Source organism: Natrix helvetica (genome assembly GCF_964273705.1).
Source record: "Natrix helvetica genome assembly, chromosome: Z".
NCBI lineage: Eukaryota > Metazoa > Chordata > Lepidosauria > Squamata > Natricidae > Natrix > Natrix helvetica.
Window position 1 is genome coordinate 36,838,347 of NC_138554.1, and position 25,701 is coordinate 36,864,047.

A 25,701-nucleotide genomic window follows, 5' to 3' on the forward strand; every position below is an offset into this window, starting at 1 on the left:
CGCCAAAGCATCTGAATTTTTATCGTGTGACCATGGGGATGTGTGAAAAATGGTCGTAAGTCTCTTTTTCCAGTGCTGTTGTAACTTCAGTCACTAAATGAACTGTTGTAAGTTGAGGACTGCCTGCAATGTATAATTCTGAGTCCTTGTGATCTCACAATTCTTGTGAACAAGAATTACATTGTTAATTTAAAAAAAAAAACATCCACACAATTTTTAATTTAGCTTCTTTGTTTTCTCCTTTCTTTACCAGTTTTCCAGAGATGCTGTTGAGAAAACATAGGTAAAAGAGTCACTGCTGGGTTGAGAAACACTGAAGTGGTGATTCCATCCGGCTTATAACAATCTGAAAGTTGGGACAAGGAAAAATATCAAATGATTTTTATTTATTTATTTAGATATCTTCCAGTCACTAATCCTTGCTGCAGCGGTTTTTAGGATATGGTAAGAAAAGGGTAGGGAGACTAAGTCAGAGACCACATTTTTATGCCAGCTGCTATGGGAGCCTTTCAGAGGTGGTATTTAGCAGGTTTTGACCAGTTCTGGAGAACCAGTAGTGGAAATTTTGAGTACTTCAGAGAACCGGTAAATACCACTTCTGGCTGGCCCCGCCCCATCTATTCTCTGCCTCCCAAGTCCCAGCTGATCTGGAGGAAATGGGGATTTTGCAGTAACTTTCCCCTGGAGTGGGGAGGGAATGGAGATTTTACAGTATCCTTCCCCCGCCATGTCCACCAAGTCATATCCACAGAACCGGTAGTAAAAAAAATTGAATCCCACCACTGGAATAACAATTTGGGAGGGCTCACGAGGCTGGCTACTGGGACTGGTGAACGCTTCGTTGGGGGAGGGCCGGATGCCGGCCGCCTTGAAAGAGGCGGTGGTCAGGCCCCTGCTCAAGAAGCCTTCTCTGGACCCAAAGGAACTAGCAAATTATCGTCCTGTCTCCAACCTTCCTTTTTTAGCAAAGGTTGTTGAGAGTGTGGTGGCTCAGCAGTTTCCGCGTCACCTGGAGGAAGATGATTATCTAGACCCGCGCCAGTCCGGCTTCCGACTCGGTCACAGCACGGAGACGGCCTTGGTCGCGTTGGTGGATGATCTCTGGAGGGCAAAGGATGAGGGTTGTTCCTCCATCCTTGTTCTTTTAGATCTCTCGGCGGCCTTCGATACCATCGACCATGGTATCCTATTGCGCCGACTGGAGGGGTTGGGGATTGGAGGCACCGTGCTACGGTGGTTCCACTCCTACCTCTCTGGCCGGACGCAATGTGTGTTGACGGGGGAGCAGAGGTCGACCGCAAGGCCCCTCATTTGTGGGGTCCCACAGGGGTCGATTCTCTCGCCTCTCTTGTTCAACATATATATGAAGCCGCTGGGCGAGATCATCCGTGGTTTTGGGGTGAGTTACCATCTGTACGCTGATGATACTCAGTTGTACATTTCCACCCCAAACCACCCCAACGAGGCTGTCGAAGTGATGACCCGATGTCTGGAAGCCGTACGGGTCTGGATGGATGACAGCAGGCTCAGGCTCAACCCCTCCAAGACAGAGTGGCTGTGGTTCCCGGCTTCCCGATTCAATCAGCTTATTCCATCGCTGACCATCGGGGATGAGCAATTAGCCCCGGTGGAAGGGGCGCGCAACTTGGGCGTCCTCCTTGATGATCGGCTGACCTTAGAAGATCACGTGGCGGCCGTGGCAAGGGGGGCGTTCCACCAGGTTCGCCTCGTGCGCCAGTTGCGGCCCCTTTTGGATCGGGAGGCCTTGCGCACAGTCACTCACGCGCTGGTGACGTCCCGCCTGGACTACTGTAACGCTCTCTACATGGGGCTCCCCTTGAGGTGCGCCCGGAGACTGCAGTTGGTCCAGAATGCAGCCGCGCGGGTTATTATGGGGAGATCGAGATTCTCCCATATAACACCTATCCTGCGCGAGCTGCACTGGCTTCCTGTGGCCTACCGGGTGCGCTTCAAGGTACTGGTTACCATCTTCAAAGCGCTCCATGGCACAGGGCCTAGTTACCTGCGGGATCGCGTCCTGCCCCATACATCCCTGCGACCCACTCGCTCACACAGGGAGGGGCTACTCCGGGTGCCGTCCTCTAGAGAGTGCCTGGGGACGGTGCCCAGGAGTAGGGCCTTCTCTGTGGTGGGCCCTACCCTTTGGAATGACCTCCCCCCAGACATCCGGACAACAACCGATCTTCGCTCCTTCCGTATGAAGCTGAAGACCTACCTGTTTTGTCAAGCCGGCCTGGCATAACGTTACTATCTTGCCACCCCAGGTCATTTTACAATGGGAAATTTTGTTTTAATATTTTTGGGGTTTTAAACTTTGTAAGTATGCTTATTTATGGACTTATTTTTACCTCCTCTGCACGATTTTATGGTGCTATCTTGATTATTGCTCTGTACGTCGCCCCGAGTCCCTGTGGGGAGAGGGGGCGACTAATAAGTTCAATAAAATAAATAAATAAAATAAATTTGCTTCCCCGAGAAATTTCATATTGCTACTAAATAAGGAAAACCCTTTTTACGACTTTCTATTTATACACTGCCAAAAATGAAAAGGAAAAAAAAATGTTTAATCCAGAGCACCTTCCACACAAGCTCTTGGCTCTGGTTTGAGTCAAGAGGCCTATGCAGTACTTTGGTTCCAATTTTGAGAGCTGAATCATTTCCACCTCCCTATTTCAGTTTATTTGAAACCAGGAGGGTTTGATTTGGTACTCTGCAGAATCTGTTCCATGTTTCCATTTGTGGGAAATCTCAAATCCTCTTGCTTTCTGGCTCCTAGACTCCCATCTCCTGTGCCATTTCCCCATCACCACCAATATGGTGTTACTACAATTTCTGAAGCCTTTATTTCCAAAGGTAATCCTTGGTTAAGGACAGCCCGGTTAGTGACTGAACAATCACAATGACAGTACTGATGAATGAGACTTACAGCTGGACCTTGCACTATGACTATTGCCGCAACCTTACAATCCAGTTATCCAGATTCAGGTACTTCGCAACTGATGGGCATTTACATCTGTTGAAGTGTCACATGGTCATTTCTGCCATCTGTATGCTTCACAACAGACTTCTGACAAGCAGTCAATAGTGAAGCCAGCAGTAAAATTGCAAGTCACAGTCACGTAATGTCTTGCTTAAAACCTGTGGATCAGAGGTGGTATTCAGCCAGTTCTTCAGGCGAACTGGTAGTGGCTACTGCGGGAGGCTCCACTCACCCATCCCAATGTAATGCACAAGCACTGGCCAGGCGCATAAGGCCGTGCACATGTGCAGACAAGTATACTCACATTTGCAAACCAGTAGGGAAGGTAAGTGAATCCCACCTCTGCTGTGGATGATTGCCTTAGTGACCACAGAAGAAGTGATTGTAAGTTCAATGCAGTCGCATGATGTTTCATTTAACAACCACATCACTTAGTGATGGATTTTCTAATCCCAAAAATGATTGTTAAGTGAAGACAGCAGTAGAATGGTATAGGAAGATAGTTTGCCTTTCCATCTCATTAGCACCTGAGCTAATCAGGGGTTTTGTTTTAATGTGCAGCGCAGGCAAATGGACTTTCTGAGGGCCATGTCACCAATTGTGTAACATTTTTTGCAATACTTCTATTGATCAGCCTGTTGGAAGAAATGTCCTTCTGGGTTCGGCTCCAAGTGGGGAAAAAGACACTGGAGACATGGAGGCTGCTTGGAAAGATGGTTTTAATGGTGGACAGGACCACATGGCTTGAGCCCTGAACAGAAAAGGTTATCACATGCTTCAATGTTGGTGGAGAAGAAGAGAAGGGAAAGGAAGAGAAGAGAAGAAGGACTTGCAGGGATTTTTTATAATCTGTTTGGCCCCACCTATCTGTTTCCTGTTCCTGTGTAAGAAATGTATTCTGATTGGCTGTCAGACTCACATGGGCCCATGCAAGGGCAACCCTCTAGGCTGAGTTTTGAATCCTGGTTTGGTTGAATTCTCAGGTGCCATGTGGTCAGTTGAGTAAAGGCTTATATTATCATGCCTTCATTCCCATCCCCCTGGAGCTGAAGGGGAGAACTCTTTATTATGTAAAGTGGACTAGCTTGGCCTTCTTAATGGCCCATTGACAAAGTGGGGATGGGCAGGAAGCTGCAGGAATTTACTTTGTGTTTAAAATGTGTTTCTCCCTTTTTTCACATCCAGGAAAATATAATATTCTGCTTTTTCAATATTTCCTAGGATATTTCATTTTTCTGGGAGAGGGCTGGGTGATAACTTCCTACAAGCCTGAGTTGATTAGTATATTGTGCAAACGTAGCAAAACCTTTGCCTAATCTGTTCCCTCTAGCCAAGCCTCTCAGATGTAATTACTTTGAAATTGTCTTCTACAACAGCAACCCAGCTCTGCTGACACATCTTTAAAAATGCATAAGTGCTTTGCTGTTGCTTTCTTTAACATTCCTGTGATTTCAGGACTGTCCTTCCAAATATAACCGGCTTTGATCCGATTAGCTTCAGAACCCAAACACCGTCAGTCGAGTAGCACCACCTTCTTCTTCTTTTACTTGTGCCTTATCCATCATTGGACGTTGGCAATCATGTCGGTAATCCTATTTTTGTCAACAGCCACATAAAAAAGTGTTACCGAGCTTTGTCCAAACCAGTCCCTTAGGTTTTGAAGCCATGATGTTCTTCTGCCTGGACCTCGTTTGCCTTGAATTTTTCCCTGGAGGATTAAGTGAAGGATGTATTTTCCGGGTGTCATATCATATGTCCAAAATACTCTAACTTTCTCTTTTCAATGGCTTTGATTATTTCCCTTTGCTTTCCCAGGCGGCTTATCACCTTCTCATTTGTGATTTTGTCAACCCAGTTTATACTAAATCCACATTTCAAATGCTTCTAGTAGCGCCACCTACTGTTTAAAAATCCTATTACTGTACTAGGCACAAGGCCCCGCCCTTTAACGACTCTTGTCTCCCATTGGTCCCAACGTTTCTATGTACTCCTTCTAGAGAAACAAGTGCTCCATCGTTCCCCCTCATTCTAATTCAGTGAATCCATTGGTTGCAACTCAAACAACCCGCCTTGCTAGGGCCGATCTTGTTATCGAGAAAGTACCTTATTGGCCGAGCAAAAAAAAAAGGCTCCTTGGATACACCCGCCCCCAAGCGAGTTTTGATTGGCGAGGCTGAGCTGTCACAGAAGGAAAGTGGTGGCCCCCTTGCTAGCAACGATGGGCTGTTGACGCTGATCTGGCGTCGCGCGGCGGGCAGGTTCGCTGTCTCAAATGGGGAGGGAGGAGAACGGAGCGTGAGGGTCGCCTGGCTTCCCTCCCTCCGAGTGCGCGTGCGCGTCCCCTATCCACCGGTGCGCCGCGATCCTTTCCACGAAGCCCGCCGGGAGGAGCTGCCGCAACTGCATCGATCCAACTCCGCCCAGACTGGGCAAGCAGAGCCCTACGTCGCAATTCGTTGGGGTTTCCTTTCCGTTCGGTTACGGGGAAAGAGCAGGGCGGCGAGGAGGAGGACTATTGCGGGTGGGAGAGGATTAGCAACAGCTGCCCGCCTTGGGTTAGGGAGACCCTTATTGCTTGCTTGACTTGTGTTGCAGGTACTGCAGGTAGAGTAGAGAGAGCGACTGTCCCAATTCTGTGCCTATGGAGGACAAACCCAGTTCATCCCCTGCTAGCACGGGCAGGAGAGACGAGACATCCGAGAACAGCAGTTTGAGGATAAGACTCTAGGATTTTGCATGCTGGGCAGAGGAAGGGTAGCATTTGAGAATAGGTCAGCATTAGATGGCAGAGGAGATATGGGACTCTGCCTATTGATCTCAGAAGGTGACTGGCAATTGCCAATCTAAGTATTCTTAGATAAAAAAAAAAAAACCAGAAAGTCCAGTTGCCTCGTGAGAGAGAGGGAGGGAGGGAGAGAGAGAGAGAGAGAAAAGCACCTTTGGGATATTCTTTGATAAGTAACTAAGCTTTCTATGGGGAAATGAGTTACGGATATGGCTAATTTGGGGAGTTGGTTTTTTCTGTAAAAAAGTGGAGAGGGACTGAGGTGTTGCTATTTGAGTGTATGATCTTATATGATGGGTTTGTAGCTGGTTGGGGGATGCAGGAGACTTTGAAAAGTAGAAAAGTTAGAGGTTAGAATATGATGTTGGGGTTGTGGGTGGCTTAACTGGCATTGCTGTCGTGCTGTCTGAATGTGATGGGAACCATAATCCAATACATCTGGGGAAATTCAGGTTTGGATAGAATAGGTTAGAAGGGAAGGATTAACAATGATAGTAGTTGTGCCAAAGAAATGGAGCAGGAAGGAGGAAAGGTAGGATAAACGTATCATTTTAGACCGAGGGGAGGATTGCAGTGCCATGAAAGGCTGAGAGAGATTAGATTGGGTCTAATATTAGTTTTAGGAAGGCAAACAAGCTGTGTTTGTGCCAGGAAAAATGGCTTTCCAGATATCTCTGCATGAAGTAGGAATGCAGTAAGGATATCTCATTGTTTTGTTCAATACATTGCACAGTAAGGAAAGAAACGGGGAAATATATTTCATTATTTTACAGATTCCCCAATCCTTCACACCATGCAAGTGGCTGAGGATGCCTGCACCCATTTGGAGGATGAACTGCTCTGTGAGTTACATGTAAAATTATTTTCAACACTTTCAGAGTATCCACAGCCCATTTTTTTTAACAGAAAAATCCACAGTATTTACTAGAGTAGTGCATTTATTCACCAGTGTCTCAGTGATTGAATAATAAGCTGTTTCCCACAGATCACCAAATTACCCATTTCTAGCCTATTGTACAGAGGGAGGGAATAAAAACAAGAACAATTAAGTTTTGAAAACATTCTCTGTATTATGATACTCTGAGTTTAGGTGAGTGGTTGGTTTGCACACTTGCTAATTCTGCTTTTGCTTCATCTCTAGGTAATGATGGGGAGGGGGAATACTTGGGCTGTGTAGACTTTGAAAATGATGTGGAAAAAATACTACAAAATTCATGTGAGCATAGCACTACTCTACTGTTGTTAAAGCAGCATGACATTTTGGAAAGTTTGAAAACAAAATGCAGCTTTATTAACAGCTTATTAGCAAATAAACTGACTCTTTAAAGCAGGTATTTTTTCAGACGTGTTAGAATCCTGAAAAAAGATGAGTTTTAATGACTAGAGGAGAAATGCTGTCCTTGCCCTTGTCTGAGATCTGAGTCATTTCTTTTGGATCATTTTAAAAGCAGGCACATTATGAACAAAAAGTTCACAATCCTATTGATAATATGCTGACACACAAATACAGATGGTTGCTTGTCTGTTCTATATAAGAGAAAGAGGGTAACAAGTCACAATGCTCCCCCACCTCAGTACATAGGATGCACAAAAGATATAGGAGCTGTTGTCTTTTTCTATCCTTTAAATATGCCAGGAATTCTGAGAATTATAGTTTTAACAAATAGAGAAGTCTCACGGGTGAAGAATGCCAGCAGAGAATGAGGGAATGGACATAATAAGTTTAGGACATACTTCAAGCACCATCTTATATGGTTATAAACAGGAACCTATCCCTAAACAGCCTCAAGCTGGTGCACAAGATGTGCTCTTCTTTCCAAGATTTTCTAAGAATAAGTTGGGCTTAGGCCATTTCATTTTCCGAGGAAAAATCTCTAAAATCAAGTGATCTGACAGGCATCATGACAGGATCCTCTCTAAATCATGTGAAGATTGCATTTGTTTGCTTGTTGTTTCCTAAATCAGGCATAGTCTTTCCTGCCTGTTCAGCATGGCTCTGTTGCTTAGATTAATAGTTTAAAGTTGGTGAGGGACCTATCAGCAGTTGAGGGGTACTCATTTCAAAAATTTTAAATGGTCAGCCAAAAGTTGTGATGAACAAAACAGCAATGAAGTTAAGTTTTCCCATGCTAAATCTAGAAGAAGACGGAAACATTTTGTTGCTTATTTATTTTGTGCAAGAAAATGAAAAATCATAACTCAGCATTCAATAGGCCACGGATTACTGACCCATGATTTAAAGGAGAAATGTCTAGAAAAGAGGGTGTAAAGTAAGTATTGTAAGTATATACTGTACTAGTCTTATGGCATATTCATTTATCACTGATTTCCCCAGATTATACTGTATGATGTATGTTCTTTGCTATTTTTGAGCTTGGCCCAGCATACAGAACTCCCTTAAGACCCAATTTTTTATCTTTCTTCCCTTACAGTCTGTGAAGACTGTCGTCTTTATTTCCGTGACTCCTGCCCCCAACATGGACCACCCACCTTTGTGGCTGACACACCTGTTCCAGAAAGAGCTTCATCACGGGCACTGCTGTCCCTGCCTGAGGGACTTCTGGTCAAGGAGCGTTCCCAAGGAGGCTTTGGAGTGTGGAGTGCACTCCCAGCCCTACCTCGTGGCTGCATCTTTGGGCCCTATGAGGGGGAAGTGGTCCGAGAACATCGTGACTGCACCCGTTATTCTTGGGCGGTAAGGAACACACAGATGCACAACACACCAACCAGGCCACCACAATACACAACCCTTGGTGTCTGTGTTAGCTAATAACAGACTTCAGCTGATTTTTTTTTCTTGATTTTGGAATTGTTGACTATTAAGAGATTTGCCCATTTTTTCTTGTGTGTGTTTGTTTCAGTACAGTTAATCCTCAACTTATGACCAGGTGCTGAACTACTATGATATTACAAAAGACACATATACACCTCACAAAATGTACTTATTGCCTAGTTCCAGTGGCTGACCCTGTGATCACATGAACACATTTCAGGCACATTTATGACTATTTGCAGCCTCCTGTAGTCACACAACCATCATTTATAATGTTTTTGCCAAAACCTAGCATTTACTTCTGGTCTTCAGCAAAAGCACAATAGGTTTGCTTAGTGACTATGGCATTCATTAACAACTGTAGATTCACCTAATGACCAGAGTGTGTCACTTAACAACTGCCAGAAAAAAATGTCATATTGAGTTAGTCACGTGATGACATGCTTTAAGCTGTCGTGACTTAGGACTGTAATGGGCAGGCTCCAACATGGTTATAAATCAAGGGCTTCCATGTGTAAAAAATTGGGAGATGGGTGGACTGACACTTCTTGAAAAGGACATTATAGTATTGTGCAACTTCTGTTCCTTGTTCATAGAATAGTTCCAGGTATCACTGATGTCAATTTAATTTATGCTTACATCACCCCTTTTTGGCTTTAGTTTTACCTCAGGAAAACATTGTGATAATATTTCACCACCAGAGTCATCTGGTAGAATTTTGTAAATCCTTTTATTTGAAAAAAAAAGTGTTCTTGGATAAAATGTAATTTCTATCAATGCCTGGGAAAAAATAGTAGTATTGGAAGTGGAAAATAGTATTGCCATTCTGGCTATAGGTGCGTGGGATCTGTCGCCAATTTGAATCCACCTCTCTTTCCCAATTTACCCCCTAGCCTTATTTCCTTCAACAGGTGGCTTCAGTCGTCCTCTAACTTCAGTTTCCCACAACCTTAATTGAGATATTGGGATGAAAAACAAGAGATTTGAATCTATCTAACTTGCTGCCACCAAAAGTTAGCTACTGGTTTGTAACAGGAAATAGGAGTTAAGGGGTTAGCATATATTTCCAGAGCCCCCTCTCAAACCCAGATTTGGCTATGGAAGTAAAATGAATGGGATAATGTACAAGCTGAAGATAATGTGTGTGTTTTCATAGATTGTTCTTAAGGACATGCATTAAAGTTGAGATGTCTTCAAAGAGATCACTTTACAAACTGCCCTAAATCGTAGTTGATTAGTTCCTAATTGCAGTCTAGTATATTATCCACCATAAAAGATATCCAGTGTGGCATCAAAGCTATTATTGGTCTTAAAGTCAGAGAAATCCAGATTCAAATTTCTATATATAGGAAAGTTTGATCCTGAGCCAGGCCTAATCACTTTAATAAGTTTTCATAGATTTTTAAGTGGTGGATGACATAGTTGAATCTGCCATAATGAACCCTTTGGTCAAAGTATGGGATAAAAATATAAGAGTTTATCTTTTCGCCAGGGGTGGGTTCCTGCCAGTTCTAACCTCTTCTATAGAAGAGGTTCCACAAATCTACAGTGCCGTTTAGAACCGGTTCCAGCTCCTTCCCCCCGCCTGCCTGCACATCATCAAGATGAAGAGCGAGAGGAGGTATTCTGGGAGTTGAAGTCCACGAGTCTTAAAGCTGTCGAGTTTGAACACCCCTGGGGGTTTTTTTCTAAAGGGTTAGGGGAGCAAGGGTCTTGTAACTTGACAGCTTTAAGACTTGCACATTCCAATGCCAGAATTCCTGAGCCAACATGACTGGAGGAGGAATTCTGAGAGTTGAAGTCCACAAGTCTTAAAGCTGTCATGTTTGAACACCCCTGGGGGTTTTTCTCTAAAGTGTTAGGTGTGCAAGGGTCTTATAACTTGACAGCTTTAAGATGTGCATGCTTCAAATGCCAGAGTTTCTGAGCCAACATTTTGGGTGCTAAGCAAGGGCAGCGTTAAGTGAGTTTCACCACATTTTACAAGTTGGCTATGCCCACCCAGTCACATGACTGCCAAGCCACTCCCACCTGATCACATGGCCAGCAGGCCACACCTATAGAAGAGGTTCTAAAAAAATTTGAAATCCACCACTGGTTTTCTCCAAATTAATGTTAGATCCAGAGGTGCTGCATTTTAATTGCCATCCACAAGCAGACAGCCAATGTCCATGGCGATAACCAAGTTGAGGAAAGATCTCCCATTGGCACTTCATATTGGTTCTGTTATTCTAAACTGAGATTCCTTCTCCACTCCCAAGATTCAGTTCACACAACCCTCCCAAGAATCTGTAGTTCTTAAGTCTAATTTTCAAACTGTCTGCAAGGGATTGTTTCAGACTTTCAGCAAAAATAACTTATTTGTCTCTCAGCAGAAAAGGGTAAAGAGAGAAATGGGTGTTCCGAAGACAGATGTACAAAAAGATGTCAGGGAGAAAAATGCTATGTTTTAACTCCGGGTGTTTCTATTGCTGCCTTTGGTCATGTCCTTTGCTTGCCCAGAGACCCTATCAAATAATTCCTGCAGATGGAGGGGAAAAATCCATTGCTGTGTTACATGAAAAATGTTGCTGCATTTTTCAGCTTGTTTTCTTTTCAGCAGTGATCAATCAGTCTGTGCAAGGAATAGGCAGGAATAATCGTTACTTCTTTTTTGGGAGGGAGGGAGGAAGGAGAATTCTCTTCAAGTTATTTGGGGAAGAATGGAAACAAAAGATCCTTTCTCTTTCCAGGTTAGATTTTGTGTGAAACCCATTGTGTTTACTGAGTAGGTCTGCATCATCACCAATAAAATCCAGTGATTCTGAAACGTTTTGGGTTACAAAGGGTGGACTATCCGTCCTCCCCGAGCATCAAAACTATGCAACTTTCTTTAGGTCAAGAACCACATCGCTGTTGATGGTGTGGTTAGAATCAAAATTGCAAAAGAGACAGGCCACATAGAACTATTTTAAAATGGATGAGAGATTAAAAAAAATGAAAGTTTATTTTTTTTTCATTTATATTCATTTATATTCCACCTCTTTTATTTTTACTAATAATTAAAGTTGGTGAACATATCCGACACATCTTCCTGATCCTGTTTTCCCCATAATATCAACCCTGTGAAGCAAGTTGGACTGAGAGAAAGGGGTGGGGGGGAGAATGGAGGGAGGAGAGACTGACCCAAGGTTACCTGTTGGCTTTCATAGCTAAAGTGGGACTTGAACTCACAGGCTTTCTAGTGTCTAATTGGTTAAAACTACCGTAGTTATATGTTACTAGTTTTAAGTTAGTTCATGCATTTTAAAATATACCCACATCCTTTTATAATGATCCCTCTCCCTTCACATAGCCCAAGTGCCTGATTTAAAATAATATATGAATAAAATCCCTGCTACGGTACTATTCTCGTACAGTATTTATATCAACACATAGTCATAGACACAGGTTAGGACAGGGTGGATTTAGACACCTTGGAGGCTTAGTGGCGATGGGTAGCAGTTTCTAAGAGAGGATAAGGCCATATTTGACTTCTTGGTGAGGTGTATTAAGTCCTTATGCTATACACCCACCAGAATGTGCAGCCCACGAGCCATTCCAGCTCCTTTTTGGTCTGCTCAGAGCACATCCTGAACGGAGTAAAACATTTGGGCCTCAAGAGATAAAATGGATCTCTTAAGCCCTAAAGCCCTCTGGAAATAGCTCTGTACCTGTGTTGTGGGCGGCTCAAAGTATCCATTTTTCCTGAAAATGTCAATGGCATCCACTCCAATGACATCACCAGGCTACCATCTTGTAGAGGTCAACAAAAAAAAAGGTGATCAGCCTGGCCTCCCAAGGTTTTCCGATCCTCTCCTTAGCTTAGATTCCCAACAACCTCAGAAAGATAGGATGCTTCTGGGAAAGAGCAGGAATTTAACAGAGGAATCCTGCCAGTCAAAGCACTTTGTACATATATTTCCTATATCTTTTTCTTTTTGCTTTTTTTTTTCCTTATCCTTTATGTAGTGAAAGAGAAAAGTAGTTGCTCGGTGTCTTCTGCTTGGTCACACTGAGGATCCCATGAGAATACACACAACTTAGGCTGGAAAAGAGTAAAAGAAGTTTGGGGATTTGAATCCGGGATTGCCAGTCCAAAGCTCTTTTTCTCTACACCACATTGCCACAGTTTTGTGTTTTCAGATAAGACCCTCCTTTTCTCTCCCCACACTCCACTTTTAACTTAAAAGTGTAGAATTCAAGAGAAAGGAGAGAGTTCCAAGAATGTTTTTATAAGAGGAAGAAATAAATAAAATGCAAGCAAACAAATGATTTACAGTTTAAACCAAATATTAGGAAACCCTGTCATGCTGTCTTGCAGTTGCCTTTTGAAGAGGAAGTTTGAAAAGGTATACCTGCAGGATCTTAAGAGCTGCATTGCCATTAGCAAGTCCACACCCTTTCCCCGAAAATACTGCAAGCCTTCATGACAGTTCAGAAGGGGGGATGGGGGGGATGATGACAAGTGCCAGCAGTCTCATATTCCCAGATAGAAAACAATGGACTCTGATCACTCGTGGTTTACGGTATTCCTTTGAAAGAATACAGCTGTGAAGAAGGATTCGGGGATTGTGAGTAACAAATACAAAATCAATTTCCCCAATAAGCTGAGTGAGTAGACAAAAGCTCATAATGAAGCGAAGGGAGGGCTAAAACTCTGCTGGGTTTCAGTAATTGGTAGAGGATAATTTACAAAGGGTTCGGTGTTGCAATTGATTATCAATCACAAGAACAAAATGGTTCCTTCCTCTCTTTCTCCAGTTCACTACTGAGACTCTCTCATCTGTGCTGGATGTTCATTTGTATCTGCATAAGCTGTGAGGACTTGAAGTTGTACAGTTTTCTGAACGATACTTGCAAGCTGCCATTTCACATCTACCTTTGCCTCCCTTGGCCACTACTCTGCATAGCTTTGCTGATGAACCTTGGTGTTATAGTAAATAACATTAATATATACCGATAATTCCTCCCAGCAATCTGATTTCCCTATTTCTGCCTTAAGATAGATGGAGTTTTTCATATCCACTGCAGATGGCACTCTTTACCTCATGAGCCAATGTTTTTACCTTGGCTGTAGGTTATCTACAACCAGCTTAAAATCCCAATCAAATTCTAAAATAAAGGTAGAACTTGTGGGGTTGATTGGATCTTTCTATTCCTTCCATTCTCTCTGCAGGTTCGGAACAATGGGTCCTATTTTTTCATTGATGCTTCTGATGATTCCAAATCCAACTGGATGAGGTGAGCATCTTATGAGAGAATCCCAGTAGAAACCTGAAGGGGAAATCACCACTATCTCAATTGTTATGACATCTGCAGAAACTGAGATCCATAAAACCTCTGGAACCACTAGATAGCAGCCCAGGGAGAAAGCAAATAATTGCCAAATTGTCTTAAGATATTGCATATGATCTCATTTGAATGTTGTGAGATGTTGGTGATCTATGAGAGGTCATAGAGGGAAGAATAGGGATAAATGGGATTTTAGTTTTTTTAAGAAAGAAAGAGAAATGTGAACGCTTAACTCTCATTTTGTTATACCAAATTTTACGGCATAGTTATGGCATAAAAGCACATATAGGCCTCACCCTTGTGGCTTCAATCCAAACACTTACCACATTTGTTCCTTGGGGACTCCAAATGAGCCTAACACTTTTTTTTTAAAGAAGAAGTTGCTTCCTTAGTCATAGGAGAGTCCTTAAATCCACTAGGCCTATAGTTCCCTGGAGACATAATCTGCAATTACTGCTAGTATAAAGACCAAGAATATGTTGCCTCCCCCAACTCTGGTGACTCATCATCCCTGTTCTCCATGCAGATATGTGGCATGTGCCTCCACTGAGGATGAGCAGAACCTAACTGTATTCCAATACCGAGGTTACATCTACTACCGAGTCTGCCAAATTATACCTGCTGACACAGAGCTTCTGATCTGGATTGGAGAGGAATATGCTCGCACTCTAGGACTGCGTTTGGGTAAGTGAAAGAGTAGAGGGGAAGAGGACTAATGGCAACTCCCTCCCTGCTTCCCTCAGTCTTAACAGCCGTATAAGTTTTTCTAAAAGAATTCACCACCTTGGTTAAACCACTGTGGCTATGAGCACACCCTATTTTCTACATCCCCAAAGCAACGCTAGACATTAAAACAAAGGCTATTATTATATTTAAAATTAAATGTAGTTAATTTGATTGCTTTCCAGATTTGTACTTGATAACTTTCCATGTCATTTAAAATTCACAATTTGCTCGTTGATTTTGCCCCATCCTTGTAGGTTGCAAATTGTAATACTGGACTTATCTTATCTTAAAGATGTGTGGAGTTCAATTCCCAGAACTCCCCATACTGACTGGGAAACTCTGGGAACTGAAGTTCACACATTTTCAGGCTGCCAAGATTGAGACTGTGGTTATATTGTCTCAACTGAGACCAGTTAGTTGAAGTAGAAGATTTTTTTTGTGTGTAATAAAACAAAAGCATCCACAGGAGCAGGATCAAAATATGGGGTCTGGCCCGGTCCAAATCTCTCACAAAATTGTGATTTTCCAAAAATAAAAATTAAGCATAGTTAGACACGCATGAAATGAAATAAACATTCAAGGTAGCAAGTTTTGATTCTGATTTTTAATAGCAACCACAGCATCACATTTTAGCCTAGTAATGTGTGTTAAGTAAGTAAGCTCCCCATTAGGAGAGCGAGTGTGCTGAGAAGCGTAATGAGAGTGGTATGGAAGAACATGCACAAACCAGCATACAGGGACACCGAATAGTAAAAGTAATAGTAGTTTACTATGTGGAAATATAGAGGTAATCAGAGTTCAATTTAAAGTCCAAGTCATACACAGTTCAATCAGTCAGTTATCAATGTTCTCAGTTAAGGAATGATCCTTCGAACACAGTCCAGTATCATATAATCAGTTCAGCACACAGTCGCTAACAGTAGCAAAAAACACAGTCACTCCCGATACGTCTAACAAACAGTATTCACCGATCAGCATCTAACGAACAGCGAGCTAACAGTCATTCAGGCTCCATCTTATGGCTGCTTAAGGTAACAGCAACCAATCACATTACAGCAGTACTTAAAGAAACAGTACTCCATCATGGTTTATATATTGCTGACCCAACTGTTAGCTTACATTCCTAACAATGTGCATCCTGAGTAAGGGGCAATATAGGGTTTCATTCCTCATCCCATAAAAAAGGAGTGGTCAGGGCTTAAATTTCCAAGTGAATGCAATGTGGGCCATGGCAACCCCAGCATGGCAAGGGGAATAAAGAACAGTCAATATTTTCCTTTTTAAAAAATATACATGTGCACCCACATTCAAACAACAAAAGAAACAGAAAGTGAAACCAAATAAGAAAATTTATCTAGCTATCTTGCCAGTTTGATCTAGTGGTTAAGGCACCAGACTAGAAATCGTGAGGGAAGCTGTGACAGGCCCAAAGGCACGGAGCTGGCTTTCATGCCTAAGATAGGAAGTAACTCATCTCTTGGTGACTGTGAGTTTTAGTCCTATTTTAGGCATGAAAACCAGCTGGGTGTCTTTGGGCCTGTCACAGTTTCCCTCAGCCCATGACAGCAGGCTTGGGCGACAGACCTGTTAGTCAATTCCTGTCACAACCAGCAAATTAACACAGTAGGAAAAAAAGCAGACCTTGCACTAATGAGAAAAGGAAGAAAGTGTATAATGGCCAAAGTGACCCCAGTGGTGGTAGTTAGCACTTGGGACTGTGATTCCTAAGGGGGCAGAGTGGTTCCAGTAGATCCCAACAGATCCCAGGAACAACATCAGAGCTCTCTGTCCAGAAAAGTCCAGTACTAGCAGCAACTAAGATATTACACAGAACCCTCAAATTCCCGGGCCTCTAGAAGGGGATCTGAGATTAAGAAAGACACATACCACCCATAAAGTTGAGAAGGGAGATTTCTGTCTGCCTATGTATTTAAATTAGCTATCATCTAGCTATCATACAACTTACCAGATCCTTGGACTCATACACTACTACTACATGTCAAGTAGTACCATATGGTGTATGTCAGTTCACCATTATTAGCAATATCTTCTATCAGAGATTGGTAACCATCAGAGCTATTTGTTCTTAGGATTTCTCTTGCACCCTTGGACTGTGTAAAGCCTCCCAGGGATGAGAGGCTATTTGTTCTCAACTATTTTCCTAGGAAAATAATATTGCAGTGGTTTTCTATTGCTTTCTGCAGTGAATTGTCTCAGCTATAGGGGGAAAAACACCAGGAACGTCTCACAATATACCGTATTTTTCAGAGTATAAGGCACACCTTTCCCCCCCCCAAAAAGAGGGTGAAAACCTGGGTGCGTTTTATACTCCAAATGTAGCCCCGCCCATTCGCTCTGTGCATCGCATTTTCGGGCGGTTCCAGGCGACGGGGATCCTCACTTCCACTTGGATTTTGATAACGAGCAGCACAGATCTTTTTATCCATTTAAAACAAACCCTATCACCCTACGCGCATTTAACTGGAGTCGGTGGGATGGGGTGGGGGATGATTTTCCTGGGGGCAGAAGAGGGATTTGGCACTGAAGGCTCCACTCCCAAGACACCCCCATCCTTCTACCTATAGCCTTAGGTGTTGAAAGCCTGGCTTTCTCGCAGCAAGGCCCAATAGAGGCGCAGCACTTGCTGGGAAGACCGGCAACGTGTTTACGAGATGACAGCGTAAACTGTCCTCCACGCCACCTGGAACCGCCCAAAAACATGAGGCACAGAGGCAGCCGTGGTCTGTGGCAATTCCTGCAGCCTGGAACAGATGATTGGGGGTATTCCACCCCAATCAACTCCTCCTGCTGAATCAGGCTGCAATAACGTGCTGGAACTGACCAGGCCATTTCTGTTTGCTGCAAGGACGCTAGCCAGATGAATACCGATGGATGCTGTTAGGCAGAGGCAGAATTTTTTTTCCCTGTTTTCCTCCCCTAAAATTAAAGTGTGTTTTATACATAAATGATCCGATTATTTATTCTCCAAGTTAAGTGATTCACCTTTATGTGCTCACTACTCTCAATCCTTAATTATTCAAATAGTGATTTAACAGCCTCTTTTTAGTCTTCTCAGCTGCCAAAAAGGAGCTAAGTGTTGTCACTTTTCTCTCCCTGTAAATTTTTCTCTCTCTCTGGGGGTTAAAAAAAAAACCAGTATAGTTGGATTGGACCATTAAAGTAAAGTTACCATATTTTTCAGACTATGAGAAGCACCTTTTTTCCTCAAGAAAGAGGCTGAAAATCTGGGTGCGCCTTATACATCGAATATAGCATTTTTTGCCTCCCGAAGCCCCACCCCTTCACCAAAATGGCCGTGCATACCCTTATGGAGGCTTTCAGAGAGCTCCTGGGGGCTGGGGACGGCAGAAATGAGCAACAAATGGACCGGTTTTTTGCCCCAGCCCAGCCCCGAGCAGCATTCTATAAGCCTCCATAAGGCTATGCATGCAATTTTTTGACTAAAACCGGGCCCGTTTTTAGTAAAAAAAAAAACAAAAAACCTCATCCCCCCCCCCCCCCATCAGAAGCATTCTGCAAGTCCCCCCCAAGGCTATTCACACTTTTTTTAAAAAAACGGGCCCGTTTTCATGAAAAATGGGCCATTTTGGAAGGTTTGCAGAGTGCAAAAACTTTTTTTTTCTTTTGGAAAGCCCTTTAACTGATTGATGAGGATTACATCGATCAAGTGCTGTGCCAGCAGAAAGGTGCTGCAGATTGTCAGCGATTTCCTTCTCCAGCACATGGAACACCTGGAAACATCTACCTACCTACCTACTCTCTCTCTCCCTACCTACCTACTATATTTTTCTCTCTCTCTCTCCCTCTCTCTCTCTCTCTCTCTCTCTCTCTTTCTCTCTCCCCATTCCTATCCCTCTATCTACCTACCTACCTACTCTCTCTCCCTACCTATCTACTGTATTTCTCTCTCCCCCCCTCTATCTACCTACGTACCTGTTCTCTCTCTCCCTACCTATCTACTGTATTTCTCTCTCCCTCCCATCTGCCTACGTACCTACCTACTCTCTCTCCTCCTACCTACCTACTATATTTCTCTCTCTCTCTCTCCCTATCCCTCTATCTATCTACCTACCTACTCTCTCTCCCTACCTATCTACTGTATTTCTCTCCCCCCCTCTATCTACCTACGTACCTACCTCTTCTCTCTCTCCCTACCTATCTACTGTATTTCTCCCTCCCATCTACTTACATACCTACCTACACTCTCTCTCTCTCTCCCTACCTCCCTACTGTATCTCGCTATCTCTATTTCTCTCTCTTTCTCTCTATCCCTTTATCTCCCCATCTACCTAACTACTCTCTCTCTCTCCCTACCTACCTACTGTATTTCTCTCTCTTTCTCTCCCTCTCTTATCTCTCTAACTACCTATCTACTTTTTTAAAAAAATTGTCTCTTCAAAACCTTGGTGCGTCTTATACTCCAGTGGATCTTATACTTCGAAAAATATGATATACTGTATTTCCAACCAGGAGTGAAATGCTACCGGTTCTGACCGGTTCGCTAGAACTGGTAGCAAAAAAATGCTAAGGTTCGCCCAAACTGGTAGTAAAAAAAAGCTCCAAAAAGTGGGAAAAAAGGTTCCATGACTGTGCCATCTCAGAACCTTTTTTTTCAAGCAATTGCTTTTTAAAGCAACTTTTTGCTACCAGTTCCAGCAAATAGGTAGTAAAAAAGTGCTTTAAAAAGTGAAAAAAAAGGTTCCGATGATCGTGCAGCACAGCTGATTGTCACGGAACCTTTTTCCCCCTTTTTAACGCCTTTTTTTTACTACCTATTCGCCTGAACCGGCAGGAACAAATGCTTTAAAAAGTTGGGAAAAGAGGTTCCAAAAGTTGTGTGGCTCACAGCTCATCTGCGCGATCATCAGAACCTTTTTTTGTCCACTTTTTAAAGCATTTTTTTTTCCTGCCGGTTTGGGCGAATAGGTAGGAAAAAATGCTTCAAAAAGTGAAAAAAAGGTGGCCACACCTACCCAGTCACGTGACCCACCAAGCCACGCCCACAGAACAAGTGGCAAAAAAAAATAGATTTCATGACTGTTCCCAACCATTTCTGTCCCTTTTTCATTCCTAGTGTTCTGGTCATGGATAAATGGCAGAGTAAATGGCAAAAAGATAGGACCTGTCTAGGCTTCATCTCAATCGTGGACATCAAAATTTTAAGGGGAAGGGTGCTCTCCTGTATTTCAGATGTTAGGAGAGTTACTTCACATAACACACGTGAAGTTAGTTGACCAGGAAGGTTGGATTAGCTTCAAACAATGCCAACTCTCTATCAATTAATACAGGGTTGTTGTTTTTTTAAATGTGCACCCTGTTATCCACTATTGAGTCTCACCATGTGACCCCCAATATCTTGAAAAAATGCAACCCTCCCTTAGAAGAAGCTTGCATACCCCTGACTTAACAAGCCTACTAGATGACGTACTTATCCATGGTTTGTTTCTCAATCTTAGTATCATTAATATACATGGACTTCATCTTCCAGAATTCCCCCAGCCAGCATGCTGAGGTTAAGAAACACTGTTTTGCTCAATTAATTAAGTTGTCTAAATTTCAGGATACATTGGGGATACGTAGATTGATTTTGGCTAATAGCACCCCCAAACAAAAATGTAATCAATTTCAAAACAAAATCCAGGCTAATGGAAGCTTTGCTGCTTCACATCTTCCCTTTTAAATTGATAGACTTAGTATCCTAATTCTAAAATAGCAGCAGTCCCCAACCTTTTTGTCCCCAGGGAATGGTTTCATGGAAGTCAACTTTCCCATGAACCGGGATGGGGGCGATGGTTTCTGTATCACTTTCTTGCCTGCTGCTCACCTCCCCCTGGGCAGTCCCCTGCCTAACCGGCCACAGACCAGTTCTGCTCCATGGCCTGGGAGTTTGTGACCCTTGCTATAAAGCAATATGAAGAACTTTTTTTTCTTATGGGGGTCACATTCTATTGGGCTAAGTATCTGCTGTGTTTATAGGCACTGAATATTATACAATATAACACAGTGTTGCTAGACACCCCCCAAAAAACCCTCCTTTTTCATTTTTTTTTTAGTTGATGTTACAGAATCCCATAAGAAAGCAGAGCTCTTTGCATGATTTGGCGATTGTGAGTTATCAGCCATTTTTACATTTGTATTTATTTGCTTTAACTTGGGCAGTCTATCTGGGCTTTCTAATGGTGTTGTAGGCCTAGGGTAGTTGTAGTCGCCTTCTTATATCAGTGGCAATTCCCCGTGGTACTTCACCTAGTTGTGGCTAAGGTCAGACCCAATCACTGGTGAGATCATCAATTCTACTTACCTCCCCCTCTCTTTCTTTTTCCCTCTCCTCACAACTAGATTCATATCCGGCCCAAGAACAAGAAGTGGTCATTTTTTCAAGTAGAGTTCTTTATTATTTCACACCTGTAGGCAAAATCTTGCCAGACTGAGTTCTCTGCATGTATCATATACTCCAGAGGTGTCAAACTCAAGGTTCATGGGCCAGATTCAGCCCTTGGAGCCTTAGATCTGGCCCACAGAGCTGCCCTGGAAACAGTGAAGGACTGACCTGCGGTGCCTCTGCCAGCAAAACATGCCTCCCCTGAACTCTGTTTTCACTGGCAGAGAGAAGCAGGAGGCTGTTGCAGATAAAAACGGGACCCAGACAAGTGTGCGCAGCCCTCTCAAGGTCCATTTTTACTGGCAGAGGGCAGCAGGAGGTGGTTGCAGATGAAAACGGGGCCCGGGGGGGCGTGCGCAACCCTTCCATGCGCCATTTTCACTGGCAGAGGACTACAAAAGCCGTCGGGGCCAAAAACGGAACTCGGAAGCCTGTTTTTGTTGACAGAGTGCTCAGACCATCACAGGTATGCCCAACATGAGTGAAACCAAGCTGACCGCGCCCACTCTGGCCACACCCAGCCCAGCCCCCAAGATCAAACTTCCCTCAATGAAATCAGGTTTGACATCCCTGATATACTCTGTGAACTATTAGGGTGGGGCTGCCTTCACCTTCTTTCTCTCACACACAATCTTCAGACTGAGTTGCCTCTTATCCCTCTATAATGCACTCCCTGCTCCTGGGTATCCGCCTTCCTTACTATGTTCCATCACACCTCTAGCCAGGTATCTGCCCTACTTGCTCACCGAAGAGTTTTGCAATTGAAAAACTGCACATTTCTCCAGGTGTACAAAAGCAAGAAGGGAAATTTAGCCTTTGAAAGTTGTTGTAGAAGGAAGGACATATATGTCTATCAGAATTGGTACTACTTTTTAATGCTAAGGAAAAAGAAACCGCCCTTCAACTATAAGGGGCAGGCATCTTGCCCCTGTGACGCAACTTCTCCCATTCCCCCACAGGTGAGCATTTCAAATATGAATTTGGCGAGAAAGAATTACTGATGAAACTCTTCCAAGAGCTGCACGTCAAGACTCAGTCACCAACTCCAGGTCCCTATGCTCCTTCTTCTCGAACCCAATATCTGTGTGGAGATGCCACTGCCTCATCTTTCCTGCCTCTCCACAAGCCAGGCCTTCCCGTAGGAGGAAGCACATTTCCCCTGCTGGAAGGGACACAAAATCTGGTGGGTTTGGGCCGGGCTCAAAGCCGCTACTGGACTTTTTTTGGCTTCCAGGGGGATGCCTATGGGCGCATCCTCGACAAGAGCAAGATCATCTGCAAGCTCTGTGGAGTCCGGCTGAGCTACAGCGGAAACACCACCAACTTACGCCAACATCTCATCTACAAGCATCGTTGTGAGTACAACCAGCTCGTTGGGACGCAGGTGGCCACCCTCGACAAAGGAATGGCTGGTGCAAGCGAGTTTGGAACTCCTCGGCCTCCAGTCCCTGGCCGGACAACACGGGCAGTGGCTGACTTTATCGTGTTGGACCTGATGCCAGTGGAGGTGGTAGAAGGTGAGGGGTTTGGGCAGATGCTAGCGGTCCTGGACCCCAACTACAAACCTGAAGCTGCTGCCCTGGCCCACTCAGTGGTGAAGGACATGTATACCCAGGTGAAAGGGAAAATCTGGGAACTGGTCCGTGCCCTGCCTCAGTGTTCCCTTAGTCTGGATGTATGGCACCACAGCAGCACTCTGACCTACCTCACAATCACTGTGCATTATGTGGATGACTGCTTTGAACCCCGGGCCAGGGTCCTCTCGAGCCACCCTATTCCTGAGAACCCCAGCACTGAATGCCTGGTGGAGACTCTGACTGAGGCCACCAAAGAATGGGGAGTACACGAGAGCACTTTGTATACTGTGGGAGGCCTGGGCTCTGCCATCCAGCAAGCAGCTGCAGCCCTGGGGTGGACAGCCCTGCCTTGCATTGGGCAAGCCCTGCGGGCAGCGATGGAAGCAGTGCTGGGCCAGCCGGTGGCCCAGAGTGCCCTGGAGCGCCTCCGTCGCTTGGCTTCTTGGGCCTTAACTGGAGCAGGCCGTAATGAAAAACTATGGTTCCAGGAGCCCCTCCTGCAAGCCCACCTCAGTCGTTTCCTGAGAGATGGGAGCAGATGGCACAGTGTCTACACAATTCTACAGGACTTGCTAGAGTACAACAAGTCTCTGTCAGGACTCGGTCCCGATGGGGAGGCAGTCCTACACCCACAGGACTGGACTGCCCTTCAGGACATAGTCCAAGTTCTCAAGTCCATGGCAATTGCTACCTCAACATTTACCAAAGATCCCTTTTCCAGTCTCGCCCTAGTTAAGCCTGTGTTAACTAGCCTCCTCTACAAGCACTTGGTAGCCAGTGAGTGGGACTCTGCTCTGGCTCTTGAAGCCAAAGCAGCAGCTCGGAAAGAACTGAACCACCATTTCTCCAGCCCTGAAGTTAACCAGGCCCTCAATCTAGCCTGCGCTCTGGATCCCCGCTTTCATGGCCTGGACTTCTTGAGCCATTCTGATCGGGTGGAAACTTTGCACTTGCTCAAGGCTGAAGTGTCCCACTTGGCCGAGGCCCCTGCCTTCCTAACCTCCAGCCTTCCTGATGTGGCTTCCTCATCTCCCCCTTCCAAGCTGCCAAAGCAAGATGCAGGCATTGAATTCCTGCTGGGAGATCTTTGCAGCATGCGTGCGGGCCCAGGCATCAGCTCTGCCCATCAGCAAGCCGAGCAGGAGACAGCTAGTTTCCAGACCAGCAAAGCCTCCGCCCTCGCTCAGGAGCCCCTGCAGTGGTGGAAGATCCACCACACCCAGTACCCATTACTGGCCCGGGCAGCCCGCAAGCTCCTAGGAGTGCCTGCCACCTCAGTGCCTGCTGGCTGGCTCTTCAGCAGCACTGGAGATGCCATCCACACTAAGCGCCAAGCCCTGACACCAGAGCATGTTGATATGCTTGTATTCCTCCATGGCAACCGTGCAATGCTCTATTAGAGTACACAAAGAAAGCAGGCTTGGGTGAGCATCTGTCTGCAGGATCTTTGAGCATTCCACCACAAAAGACTGAAATGGGGAAAAAGTTCCCATGTGTCCTGTATCTACTTCCCTCTGCTTGGCTGGCCAAAAGGTCCAGAGGGCAACTACGGTTTGTGTGTTTTGGAGGAAGGGAAATAGAACAAACCATTTGGGTGTTTTATGGGGGAGGAGGAGGAGGGAAAGTCCATGAGCCAAACTAGGGCAGACCTCCTCGAATTGCATCATCCAGGGATCAAAATACAGTTTTCCCTCTACTCCCACCAGCTGTTTGGGAGCTATGAAAATATTAGTTCAATGAAGTTGTAGAGCACCAGCTAAGAAGGCTGATCTGGAATAAAAGAAACAGCTGTGGCTTTTAGTAGGCTTTGTTTGGAAGGGGGAGGGGGGAAGGCCGAATTAGATCATGTTGAATCTTCCAGAGAAGTAGGAGGGCTGATGTGCTGGAATATTCCATAAATGTGAGGGAAATGAATGTTTTAAAGAGTGTATAGCTATGTATTCTACACAGTAGGCCTCGCCTCTCAGAGAAGAGATACCACGGGGCGGGAACAAGCCATGTATGGGTCAGAAGGAGAGATCATTTGAGGACAGAAATTATGTATTAAGAGTAAATAGGGACAGAAAAAGAGGAGTGGAATAGTCCTTGCCTACCATAGAGAGGCAGATTCATAACAGGGAAAAAGATAAGGGGTGGGGAGAAATAAATTGGTTTAGGGAGTTGAAAATAATGACAGCAGTGGTTCAGGGGAACAGAAGGGGGGCATGGAATATTTCAAGAAGTGTGGGTTCAGACATACACCAAGCAGGCATGGGGTTGGGGTCAAGGTGTTTTTGCTTTTCAAGGAGCCCTGGAGTACCTAAACAAAAGGTACATTAACCAAGCCTTTTCTCTTACTAACTTACGGAATGATGATGGACAGCATAATCGATGGATGACTTCCCGGTACTGAGATATATTGCTTGCACTTTGGATTCTGTGAATATATGTAGCATTCCTTTCTCTCCTCACCCATCCCCCAAAATGAAGACACAGAGCCAAAAGAAGAAAGGATGCTAGAAAAGTACTGTGATTCCTCTGGCCTTCCTTCCATTTGGGAGACAATTGACATTTAAACCAAAGAAAGTGTTCACCATTTCTCTATTTTATTTATTTATACCCCTCCTTTATTATTTTTACAAATAACTCAAGGTGGCAAATACATCCAATTTTCTGTTTTCCCCAGCACAATAAGAATCCTGTGAGATAAGTTGGGCTGTGAGAGTGACTGTCCCATTGTCCCAAGATCATCCAGCTGGCTTTCATGGTTAAGACAGGACTAGAACTCACAGTCTCCCACTTTCTAGCTTGGTGCCTTAACCACTAAACTTTTCATTGCTTCTTGATCATGCCCTTCCCCATGTAATGCCTTCCTTATTCTTCCTATGTCATACCCTCTCCTGTTAGCACACATTAAAAAGTTCAGGGTTATCACCAGGGGGTGAAATTCAGCAGGTTCTGGAGAACCGGTAGCAGAAATTTTGAATAATACAGAGAACTGGCAAATACCACCTCTGGATGGCCCCAGAATGGGGTGGGAATGAAGAGTTTGCAATATCCTTCCCCTGCCACGCCCACAGAACGGTAGAAAAGAAATTTGAATTTCCCCACCGGTTATCACATGAAAGAGGAGGAACAGCCGAA

The 25,701-nt window shown here is 44.4% G+C and overlaps 1 protein-coding gene across 4 annotated transcripts; it reads left to right on the forward strand.

Moving 5' to 3' along the window:
• The first annotated feature begins 5,228 nt into the window (after positions 1-5,228).
• Positions 5,229-25,633, forward strand: LOC309401685 (E3 SUMO-protein ligase ZBED1-like). Of its 4 annotated transcripts, none has more exons than XM_081970818.1 (6): positions 5,229-6,480; positions 6,560-6,628; positions 8,219-8,481; positions 13,757-13,821; positions 14,399-14,556; positions 21,961-25,633. In XM_081970818.1, exons 2-6 carry the CDS (start codon positions 6,580-6,582, stop codon positions 23,976-23,978), a joined length of 2,553 nt encoding a protein of 850 aa, XP_081826944.1. In that variant the 5' UTR covers positions 5,229-6,480; positions 6,560-6,579; the 3' UTR covers positions 23,979-25,633. The 4 variants fall into 4 exon arrangements, with proteins under 4 accessions (XP_081826944.1, XP_081826943.1, XP_081826942.1 ...); XM_081970817.1 differs by having other exon boundaries at positions 5,229-6,238; positions 6,323-6,628; XM_081970816.1 differs by having other exon boundaries at positions 5,229-6,628.
• The last annotated feature ends 68 nt before the right edge of the window (positions 25,634-25,701 follow it).